Below are 11,612 nucleotides of genomic sequence, written 5' to 3'. Positions count from 1 at the left end.
CTGCTTCTAAAAGCCCAGGTCAAGAAAATGAAAGACGGGAAGGAGAGTGACAGGAGGGTCTCTTTTGCTTCTTACGTTTTTTTCTTACTTACTCACGCTTACTGAAATGCCTTTCGAGTTCAATGAAACACATGCCAAGGCAAAACAAGAAAGAGTCCTGAGATACTTTTAAAGGCAAACAAATGTATTTCGGCATCAACTGGCATGAAGGGCAGCCCATTTTATCAGATGCAAAAGTGTGTGTGATTGTGAACTCAAAAAGTTGCCCAGTGGCAGCACTGCAAGGAAGTGGGACTTCCTTTTTCAGGGTCCAGGCCTGGTGATCATGCAATGAAATTGAGTAAGGGAATGGGACAGGTATGCATGGCTGTGAAAACCCTGAGCTTGGTGGACATTTTTGTTTCCACCAAAAGGAACCTTCCTTCCTTCCTGTGTGACAAATTACATTGGACAAAATATTTACAGGCTTATCTAAACCAACCTTTCCCAGCCTGACCCCCTTCCAGATGTGTTGGGCTGCAGGTCCCATAAGTCTCAGACAGCAAAACAGTGGAGGATGATGGGAATTGCTGTCAGACATATCTAGAGGCAGGCTGGAGAAGGTTGATCTATAGATGGCGCAATTCCATCTTCCTCTGCATGATCCCCCATGCCTATCAGAATAGAAAACTTACTCAACACTTTTGGACTGTTGACATATCTCGAAATACCATGTCTAGAGTACTTAAAACAAAACAGCAACGTGTATTCACATGTGAGAGCACCAAAGAATTCAAGGGCTCTCCAGGCAGAGATAAGGAAAGATCCAGCCCCAAATCCCGGAGAGCCTCTGTCGACCAAAGTTGATAAAACTGGGCTGGATGGATGTGTGGTCTGTACAAGGCAGCGTCTTCTGCTATTAAGAAGGATTCTTTAGTAACCTGCAAGCCTCACACAGAATGACTGCTTTATATTTTCCACCTTTAGCAGTTTTACTCAAGAAACAGTAGAACAACTGCCTTGTTAAAATGCCTTTCATGAAGTTTTTGACTGATTGTTGCAAGCTTCATAGTAGATGTGCTATCATGTCTTCCTCTGTAGGATTGACTTGACCACCATAGAGAGCAGACTCTTATTTCATGGGTGAGTCAGCATTATTGAGAATCTTACTTTCTCCTTCCAGCGGAATCCCCAGTTCTCACCAGTCCATTTCAGAGATAGATGTGGTCTTGTATCTACCAGACCAGATGATTTCCTCTCTGTATATCCCATGCTCCATCTACAATGCTAAGGCTGGCATATGTGCCAAATCTTCATACTCACCCTCTTTTATTCTCTTGACAATGCCATGATCTAGGTTAGGCTGAGTGACAGTGATTGGTCCAAATATGCTTCCTGGCTAGATGGGGATTTCTGCCCTGAATCCCTAGAATCTAGAGACCAGTGGAAACATGCCAGCTCTCAATACTGAAGCAGCAACGCAAGAAGCAAAGCCACCCATCCTGTGAAGCGAAGAGGAGAAGCTGTTTTTGGTATCAGATTTGGGTTCCCACTAGAGGTTGACAGAGTAAGGAATTACTCTTTTACCCCAAAAAACACATCCCCCTGGGCAATGCTCTTTCACTGTTCCCATTAATTTCAAAGAGGCTGTGTCAGGAACACATCCTGGTGGTAGGGGTTATGCTCCATTAATTAGTGAAAATAGGGACATCAGACTCTGTTAGCTCTCTGCTCTAGGATAAGGACCTACTTCATTCATCACTGTTGTCCTCATCAACATTTTAATCCTGCATTCCTCCAGTGCTTTACTCACTTTGGTACAGTGGCTCTCGTTTCTGCAGTAGCAACAAGAACATTAGAGGTAACTTTTCCACAAGATACACATAGTTGTCCTCTTCCCCATGTTAATTAATTTTAATTATAATCTTAGAACTGCAGAGCCAGAAGATACCCTATGGATCATCAAGTCTAGCCCCTGTCAATCAAACTCCCAGCCTCTGGCTTCATGGCCAGATGCCTAAGCCATTGAGCTATCCAGCAGTTCATTATCTCACAACAATCCTGTGACCTAGATTCAGACTGAGAGAAAGTGATGGGAGCAAGGTGAGTTTTCATGGCTGAGTGAGAACTTGGCCATGTATCTCCCAAGTCCCACTCCTCTATTCCAACCAGTACAGTGCATGGACTCTCTAAGAAACAAAGGAGGTGTTGTTAATCTCTGAAGTTACTTTGAGTTACATACATGAAGGTCAATTACAAAAGATCTGAAAATCACCCACTCCAGTCATCCACTGGGAGGCAAAGCTGTCAGTGGGCTCACTATGTCACCGTATGTCTGTACACACATGTGCTAACTGGGTGTTTGAAAACTGAGTTACTGCAGCAAGGTTTCCAGTTAATATGTTCACCATGTGTTTGTAGGCATCCCTATCCCTATACATCATTAAATTTACTGCTGGGGTCACACAACTGGCTCATAGCATACCCTTTTCTCAATACAGCGGAATTGGGGCATGCACATTTTCAAGACAGAAGTGATACCTCTGTTTTTGAAAAATCCCAAATCCAAAGCTAGAGCGAGGGAAAAAAATACCCTAACTGTAGCACCATTTCTGAAGACATATTTTTGAAAAGCCAACTGCAACTCAAAACTGTCTCTTGCTGGCCGTTGAGTTTTTATACATGAGCATCAGCCACTCCATCAACCTGGCTCTCAGTTCTGTAATAGCAACACCAAAATCCAAGGCAACCTTACCATGAACATCAGCGGGCATCAGCCATGATTAGGCTCTCCCAGTATGTATACTAGCTGTAGCCTGAGAGCTGCCAATGTCTCTTCCTCCACCTCTCCACTGTAAGACTGAGTCTAAATTGCAGATTTCATGGTCACTCACCACATCTGGTCTTGTTTGGGGGCTTTTCTGCTGCTTCTATTATTTTTTTCCATATCATTTAGCCTCAGGAAGTGTTCTGGAGAACTTGAAAGCTTGCACACTTGTGTGGTGTCTGGGATAGGAGAGATAGCGGTTGCGATATTGGTTCGACTGTGAATTGATCCAGGGCGCAGGCGAAGTGAAACCGATTGACTCTTCAGAACTTTTAGACCAAACTACTGCCAGCAGGCAGGGGAACTTAGTAAGGGCCCTAAAGCAGAAATGAAAGGCAATTGAGTAGAGGGCTTTTGATTAGGAAAGATTTAATTTTGCAGCTCTCCCTTAAGAAAAAAAACAAATAAAAAATCCAGATCAATCTAACCAGGATGCGCGTCCCTGCGCGCAGCTGGTGTCAGTTCTCCAGGAGCGCTAGCTAAAGCGCGCTCAGTTCCGTATTGACTCCGAAGTAAATCCTCCTGGAGTTCAATAGGACTCACTTCTGAATATGTATGTCAGGGAACAGCAGCCTCTCTTCGGATCCCTCCAGGCTGCGATCGTGCTCCCCAAGCGCCGCTAGAGAGGCGACCTCTCAGCCACCGCGTTTCCGCCCGTCTCCACCGCCGCCGCCCCTCCTTCCTTGCGCCAATAACTGTACAGCTTACATCCATCCGCCTACAAGACCATTGACACCAGGCAGTTATATTAGCGAGCTAATGGAGCTGCCTAATGTCTAATTGATTAGATTCCCCGAGCGTCACTCCCGCCCCGGAGAGGCTCTGAGGAATACAGACGCAGCTACGAGAGGGGGCTCGGCTGTTTGGAAGCGACTGATCAGCTCGGCGGGAGGGGAGGCAGCCGGGGTCGGAAGGGCGGCAAGGGAGTCTGTAATTGGCTTAGGTTGTTGAGAGGCGAGCAGTAAACGTATTCGAGGGAGAGGAGAGGAAGGAAGGAAGGAAGGAAGGAAGGAAGGAAGGAAGGAAGGAAGGAAGGAAGGAAGGAAGGAAGGAAGGAAGGACATTCATTCAGAAGCGACAGGATGAGGCGCGACTGCACACTCAGAAGCCCACCGGGGACAGGAAACAACATGAGAGAAAGGGAAAGGCAGGTTAATGTACATATGTGTTAGAAAGGGAAAGGAGAGACGTGGTTTGCGCAGATCGTTTAGGCAGGACCCAGAAGGAAGAAACCAAAGACAATCCGTACATGCTAGAACTGAAGGGAAAAGGCAGAGGGGGAAAGTGTGTTTGTCCAGCCTTGATGGGAGAATTTGGCCAGGTCTTTACACCCCCGGCCGCCCTGTGGCCCCATCTCTTCGCCCTCTTCCTCCATTCCACTCAGTCAACTAGACGCACTTGTCCTTCTCCGGTTTGTAAAATAACCGTGGGGAAGGAGGAAAAGTTGACGCGAAGGATTCTCTCCTTCTTTATTTGACTGCAGTCTCCAGAAAAGAGAGCTCTTTTCGAATTTGAATTATTTTGCAACGCCTTCAGCGCCACGCCTAGAAAGTCTCGCCTCGCGCTTGTTAGGCACCTTCTGGCAAACCTGAACAGGTTAAGACGTATACCACAGCTGGATGATATACGCTCAAGAGTTAATTACTGTATATCGTCAGAACAACGCCTTCCTTTTTCCCCCTTGACATCAAGCTCCAGGGTGCCGAAAAGCGATCTGGGAGTCGATGTCCCTCCCATCGTGCTAAGTTGCCGGTGGAAAAGAAAATGGGCCACCACACCGTGGAGCTTGATGTAGGGAGAAGAAGGGCAAGCTCACTTTTCTGGGAGCCTGTGTCTCTGAAGTCAGCTGTGCTTGCAGCCAGATAAACACGCAATAGGTCGCCTTCATAAGTCTGCCAGACCTAATAAAAGTGAGACATAACACGAAAAAGATTCTTTCACATAAATAAAAGGTACTGCTCTGCATCTCTCAAGTGTTCTGAAAGAGATGTTGTACCCTCTCTTTCCTTCTTTCTTTCCCAACTTCTCTTTCTGTCTCATCTTTCTCTTGGTCATTCCTGAGCTTGCTTCCCAAAACTCCCACCTTGGAATGGCATTTATATTTAACTCACTTAACTGTACGGTATCGCTAGCAAAATCCAGTGAGAAACGATCGCCCACAACGGCTGTCGTCCATTTCTTTCTTTCTTTCTTTCTTTCTTTCTTTCTTTCTTTCTTTCTTTCTTTCTTTCTTTCTTTCTTTCTTTCTTTCTTTCTTACTTACTTACTTACTTACTTACTTACTTACTTACTTACTTACTTACTTACTTACTTACTTACTTACTTACTTACTTACTTAACTAATGACCTGCCTTGCTTTAAAAACAGGCTGGTGCAGTTCTAGGACTATTGACAGAAATGCCCGCGAGAAAAGGATACGCTATCAACAATTTATAAGAGACGACAATCTTTGTGTGAAAGCAGCATCTAGAAAGAAACCACTCCGTAGACTCCCCGCAAAAGGAGAGAACCAGGAACAAAATTGGAAAATTCAGTAGAAAGAAAGAAAGAAAGAAAGAAAGAAAGAAAGAAAGAAAGAAAGAAAGAAAGAAAGAAAGAAAGAAAGAAAGAAAGAAAGAAAGAAAGAAAGAAAGAAAGAAAGAAAGAAAGAAAGATAGATAACGGCGTTCTTTCTAAGAGTGGAAAGTTCTTGAGAGATGGTTTTGCTTGTTGGATTTTTACACCACTGAGAGCTGTCCAGGTGCTGAAATCGCGGAAGCTAGCGTTGGGCAGAGTAGGAAAGAAACCCGTTGCGGAAACTTGCTCCAGCTAATATGAGATCTCGGGATACTTCCTAGTTTCACTAGCCAGAGAGACAGAATGGTTTCCTATAGACAAAGATGTCAGACAAGGGTGCATTTTATCCCTTTATCTATTCAATCTGTATATAGAACATATTACAGTATAAGGAAAGCCAGACTAGATTTTGATGAAGGAAGAGTGAAAATTGGTGGAAGAACCATCAGTAATTTAAGACAAGTAGATACTATCTTACTGACAGAAACCAGCTATGACTTGAAATGACTTTTAATGAAAGTGTAAGAAGAAAATGCCAAAGCAGGACTGAAGTTGAACATTAAGAAGACCAAATTCATGACTACAAAACCACACAACTTTAATGTTGATAATGAATTAACTGAAATTATTAAATTTTTGTATACAATCCAAACAAAGACAGCAGTCAAGAAATAGGAGAAAACTCTCATAAGGGCATCAATGAAAGAATTAGAAATGTGTAAGGATTTGTCACTGGAGACCACTATCAGGATAATCCACACTCTTGTATTTCCAGTTACCATATATGGGTGTACAGTAAAGAAAGGTGATAGGGGAAAATGTTTGAAATGTGGTGCAGGAAGAAAGCTTTGTGGATACTCCGGACTGAGAGAAAGATGACCAAGTGGATCCTACAGCAGTCAGTCCTGAATTATCTCTGGAAACAAAAACACTGAAACTTTAGCCTGTCCTACTTTGGGCACATCCTGAAAAGGCAAGATTTTATATAGAAGAGAAAAAGGTTGGGGAAACTTGAAGGCAGCAGGAAAAAAAGAAGAATACCAAATATTAGATGGTTTGACTCTGTAAAGAAAGCCACAGGCTTTAGTTTACAAGAGCTGAGCAGGGTTGTTGAGGACAGGACATTTTGGAAATTGCACATTCGTAGAATTGTCATAAGTTGGTGGTAACTTGATGGCACATAAAAACAACAGGTAGGATCTTTTACACACACACACACACACACACACACACACACACACACGCACGCCACACACACACACACACACACACACACACACACACACACACACACACACACACAGGGAGAGACCTTTCATTTCCTGTTCCTTAGAAATTTTTCAAAATTTCAAAACAAATAATCCTTTAAGTATACTCTCTAATACATTTTCCCTAGTAAGCTCAAATTGGGGTGGGGGGGTTGGGGTTGGGAATTCTCCCATTTATCATCCTAATATAAACGCAACAGAGGAAAACTGGGAGGTAACTGGGGTGCGTTCGCTTGACAGGAATGAAAAAAATACAAACAAAAATCCTAAATAAGATTCAACAGATTATAGTATTTTAAAAGCAATTAGGAAAATGATCAAATGGATCATACCTGGATAGGTATAGATGCGTATATTTAAAAGGACACCCAATAATAACTAACCTGTGAAAGAGCTTTTCTTGTCATCCTAGTGGAAAGTGGAGAACGGATGCAGGCAGAACCTCTTTCTGCCCCTTTTATACTACGTTACTCAATTAATATTGCATCAACCTTATTTTAAAATTTCAGAACCCACAATATAATGTAATGACACAAGGACATTTATTATTAAAGGACGTTTGATTGAGAGAACTCATTGGGTCTCGCTCAGAAAACAAAATAAAGCTAGGACGTTTAAGGAACCTTTTGTAGCCATGTTAATGACTAATGAGATATGAAGGCGTTATGAAACACTTTAAAAAATAAAATTAGAGTAGGATCTATTCTAAATTTATGTGGTGGATGAAATGAAAAGACAATGTATTCAGAACACCGCCGGCCCCTGATCATTAATTGTTAATGGTTTTAAGGTGCTTCTGGGATTTAAAAACAAAAGGCCATTTTTTCTCCTTTTAAACAGGATTTCAAATGAATCGATAGTGTTGTTTCAAACCAGCTTTTTTTAAAAAAGGGGGGGAGAGAAAAGAAACTTTAAAGAAACAAATTGTTCCTATTCTAAATGGAACGATTTTAGATAAACTTTGCTGGAGAAGAGGCAGTCTAAATTTTTTTCCAGTGAACATTGATATGATTTGTCCCAACTACCTTTAGGCTTAAGAATCTGGAAAGTACTAAATCTTCCTTCTTTCCTTGCTCTCTCTCCCCCCCCCCCCCAAAAGAACCTTGATGGTTTAATGAAAAGGCTGCAGGTAAGAATAATGGTAAAACAATAGAGAGCGATACCCAAAGAGAACGTTGTGAATTAAGATCCGAGACCTGAAAGAACAGGTCACTAAATGCAATGTTTTCGCTGCTACACCTGTCAAAGAAATAAGCTCCAAGTATAAACAAAGTAATCCGTTTTTTATAATTTCTAATTCGTTTTCAGTACCTCTCCTCTTTTGGAATCGCTTCGTTTTTAGGCAACCAGCAGGCTTTTACCCTCAAAAATCCACAAAGACAACACCACCACCACTGTGGGAGGAGAGAAGCAAACTTCCACTCGGGTTGAAAAATAAAGCGCTTTATTTGAGAAGTTTCAGGCGGTTTTTTTTCCCCCTGAAAAAACGGGCGTGTAGGCAGCAAAGAAATTACCTTCTTCTCCTCGCTTAGTGGAGAGCCAGCTTTTAATGGAAACAAAAGGGGAAGAGGGATGAGGAATGTAACTTTTTCAGGGACTCATCTCCGGTGTCCTTCCCTTCAGATCAATCCGGACGCAAGTCCCTCCGTGGTTCACCGAATCTAAAACGGGGTTCGATGGTCCAGCCCAAAAGGCTGGCCTGCAACCCGGCCAAAGTGAAAGTGCTCGGTTTTAACGCCCACGAAAACCAATCATCTGAAATGCCTGTTCTTTCATGCAATGCATCGCGCGCTCTCTCTCTTTCTGTTTTTAAAAACTAAACCCTTTAAGCTTGGCTTCCTAAGAAGACTGGACCAAGATGAATGGAAGCGGGGGAGGGTGGAGAGAACTGGGACGAAGCTGCATCTAGAAGGTGCAACGCCTCACCTCATGGAGGTCAATCGGAGTCCATTCATTTCAATGGCTCAGGATTCTCTTAAGACACAATTCCGACGGAAAGAAATTAGCTGTCCCCTTGTAAGAGAGTCTGTCACTGGGGTGCCTGCCTCAGAAGGAGGGGGGATGTCTCGTTCCAGACACCAAGTCTTTGATTTAGAAATAGGTTTTATTTTAAAATACTCTTCTTTTGCTTTCAGCTCTCTCCAGGAAAATAAGAAACTTTATTCGGTGATCATGTGTGTGTGTGTGTGTGTGTGTGTGTGTTTTAATAAGAACAATGTGGCCCGCCTCCCATTTATTTCGCAAAGTGAAAAAATAGAGCTCACCTCCATATCCCTCTTTTAAGAAAGGATCGGATTATTTTATAAAAGTATGTATACACATCTTAACCAGCATGCTGTTGGTTGGGCAAGAAAACGGTGCTGAACCAACGCAAACGATCCCCAAACTCGAACTCACATTAAACATCGGGTTTCCGGGGACTAACGTGTTTTCTCTATAAAATCCGCACCTGAAACTTCAATTTATTATTAGTAAAATCTCAATCAGTCTTGTTTCCCTCGGGCCCCCTTCTTCAAATCCGGAGGCAACTCTTTTCCCCTCCAAACTCTGGTGATCAATCAGGGTGGTGTTGGTTTTTTTTGCCTCTTTGTGTTTATTTCTTCTGCTGCTGCTTATCGGAAACAAACCAGTTCATCTCGAGTTTTTTTCCCCCTCTCTTCCAACCAAAGTGACCAGCGCCGTCCACCCTGGCGCGGCCAAAAGCCACCGCCGTCGAGGAAAGGGGCCCCCAGACTGATGAAAACGGGCAAGGCTGGAACCGAGGCGCCAATAAACTTTTTCCCTGGGGTTGTTGGGGCGTCCGTAGGTCGGCGGGTGATTTTTGTCCTCCAGCCGAGGAAGCGCAACAGACAGAGGCCGGCAAGGAGCGCAGGGTGGGCGCCAAAGCCCTCTCCACGTCCACGGCTTGGTCCCGGGCGGGCGGGCGCGCCGTCGGGCTGCGCGGCAGGGTTTCAAAGACCGGGGGGGGGAGGCCTGCCGGGGGCGGGGGGGCTCAGTGGCCGGCGGCGTACTTCATGCGCTTCTGCTTCTGGCGCTGGTTGCAGAACCAGACGCGCACCACGTTCTTCTTGAGGTCGAGCTTCTCGGCGATGGCGGCGATCTTCTCGGAGGAGGGCCGCGGCTGGAGGGCGAAGTACGCCTCGAGCGAGCGCTTCTCGGGCGCGGCGATGGAGGTGCGCTTGCGCTTGCGCTCGGCGCCGCCGAACAGCTCGGGCTTGGCGCTCCGGTCGCGGGCGGCGGCCTCGGCGTCCTCCAGCCAGGCCTGCAGCACCGGCTTGAGGGCGATCATGTTGTTGTGCGAGAGGGTGAGCGACTCGAAGCGGCAGATGGTGCTCTGGCTGAGCGAGCCCACCCCGGGCAGCTTGAGGTCGGCCAGCGCCGCGCCCACGTCGGCCTGCGTCACCCCCAGCTTGATCCGGCGCTGCTTGAAGCGCTCGGCGAAGGCCTCCAGCTCCCGCGGGTCCGACTCCACGTCGCCCAGGCAGGCCAGGCCGTTGTGCGAGGAGGCGGCGGCGGCGGCGGGCGCCGGGCCCCCCGAGGAAGACGGCGGCGGCGGCGGGGGCGGCGGGTGGCCCATGCTGGCCATGGCTTGGTGCAGGTGGCCCATGGCGGCGGCGGCGGCGACGGCGGCGCCCAGATGAGGGTGGGCGTGCGGGTGGAGCTGAGCCGCTGCCGCCGCCGCCGCCGCCGCCGCCATGACCGCGCCGTGTTCGGGACCCCCCATCAGCGCGGGCGAGAGGTGGTCCAGCAGGTCGCCGCCGCTTCCCCCGCCGCCTCCCGCGCCGCTGTCCAGGCCTTGATGTGCCACGACGTGGTGGTGGTGGTGGTGCTGCTGCTGGTGGTGGTGGTGATGCTGGTGATGCTGCTGGTGGTGGGCAGGCGGCGGCGGCGGCGGCGCGGGCACCGCGATGGTGGGCACGGTGGTGGGCGAGGAGGTCGAGGTGCAGGGGACGCTGCTCATGGTGTGGTAGGTGGCGTCGGGCTTGAAGGGATGGTGGCTCTTGCCGTGGGAGGCCAGGTCCACCGCCACCAAAGCCTCAGCCCGGGCCAGCAGACTCTCATCAAAGCTTCCAAATATATTGCCCTGGAGCTGCAAGCGAGAAGGCGCAGAGCGGCGTCAGTGGGGAATACTGTCACGTCTGGATTCAAAAACATTTTCTCTCTCCCTCTCCCTCTCCAGCACAGGCATCATTCCTCCTCAAAGCTCAGGTCATAAAAATTAATATGAAGGCAGAAGATGCTTTGCTTGAATAGACATGTGGACCCGGAGAGGGAGGGAGGGAAGGAGAGAGAGAGAGAGAGAGAGAGAGAGAGAGAGACGCGATTGTTCTGGTGGTGACATGAAAAAAACATTAAGCTGGGGCCTGTCAAAAAAAAATGTGCCTTAAAGCAGTAATTATGCTTCATCTACATACCTGCGGGGCCGGGAGGCACACGCGGCGCATGGCCTCCGAGCCGGGGTGGTGGAGGCTGGCATATTTGGCTTCCTGCAGAGCCGCAGCGGGCATGCCGAACGGCTGCTTGGCGTTCATGCCCATCATCTCGGCGCGCACCTGGCAGGTAGGCAGCCCCTGACATGAAGTCAGGGTTGGCTCTCGGGCTGGCGACTGTCAAAGTGAGCGATTTCCAATGACAACGCTTCCCCTCCTCCTCCTCCTCCTCCTCCTCCCCGCCGCCACCGTCCTCCTCCTGCTCCCATCTCGGCTTCTTCACTCATCTTACCAGCAGTCCTGCCGGGGATGGGACCGGCACCCCGTGCGCAGGCGTGCTGGGGCAGGAGCGAGCAAGGGAAAAAAAGGGGGGGAGGGAACGGAACCTCCGGGGATGGGGGCTGCGCAGGAGAGGGTCTTCCCGCTTCCTCCCCCGGCGAAGAGAGGGAAAGGATTCTCTCAAATCGGGAAGGGCAGGGTTGGCGGAAAAGGCGCTTCCTTGCCCACGGGAGGTGTGCCGAGACCCTGCCGAACTCACGCCCTGGAATAATG

General features: G+C 47.6%; 1 protein-coding gene across 1 annotated transcript; it reads right to left on the bottom strand.

Moving 5' to 3' along the window:
• Nucleotides 1–9,553: 9,553 nt before the first annotated feature.
• POU4F3 (POU class 4 homeobox 3) lies at nt 9,554–11,267 on the bottom strand. The gene is made up of 2 exons (XM_072987072.2): nt 11,046–11,267; nt 9,554–10,720 (listed from the first exon to the last, which is right to left on the bottom strand). The coding sequence occupies exons 1-2, from the start codon at nt 11,169–11,171 to the stop codon at nt 9,623–9,625; spliced, it is 1,224 nt and encodes a 407-aa protein (XP_072843173.2). The 5' UTR covers nt 11,172–11,267; the 3' UTR covers nt 9,554–9,622.
• Nucleotides 11,268–11,612: the final 345 nt, after the last annotated feature.

The sequence above is a fragment of the Pogona vitticeps genome, chromosome 2, assembly GCF_051106095.1.
Source record: "Pogona vitticeps strain Pit_001003342236 chromosome 2, PviZW2.1, whole genome shotgun sequence".
NCBI classification, from domain to species: Eukaryota; Metazoa; Chordata; class Lepidosauria; order Squamata; family Agamidae; genus Pogona; species Pogona vitticeps.
This window is presented reverse-complemented; position numbering and strand designations above follow the sequence as displayed.

Coding starts and splice junctions, on each gene's coding strand:
- POU4F3 (XM_072987072.2), bottom strand. CDS start 11,171: ATGATGGGCATGAACGCCAAGCAGCCGTTCGGCATGCCCGCTGCGGCT. Junction 10,721..11,045: donor TGTGCCTCCCGGCCCCGCAG/GTATGTAGATGA, acceptor TCTCGCTTGCAG/CTCCAGGGCAATATATTTGG.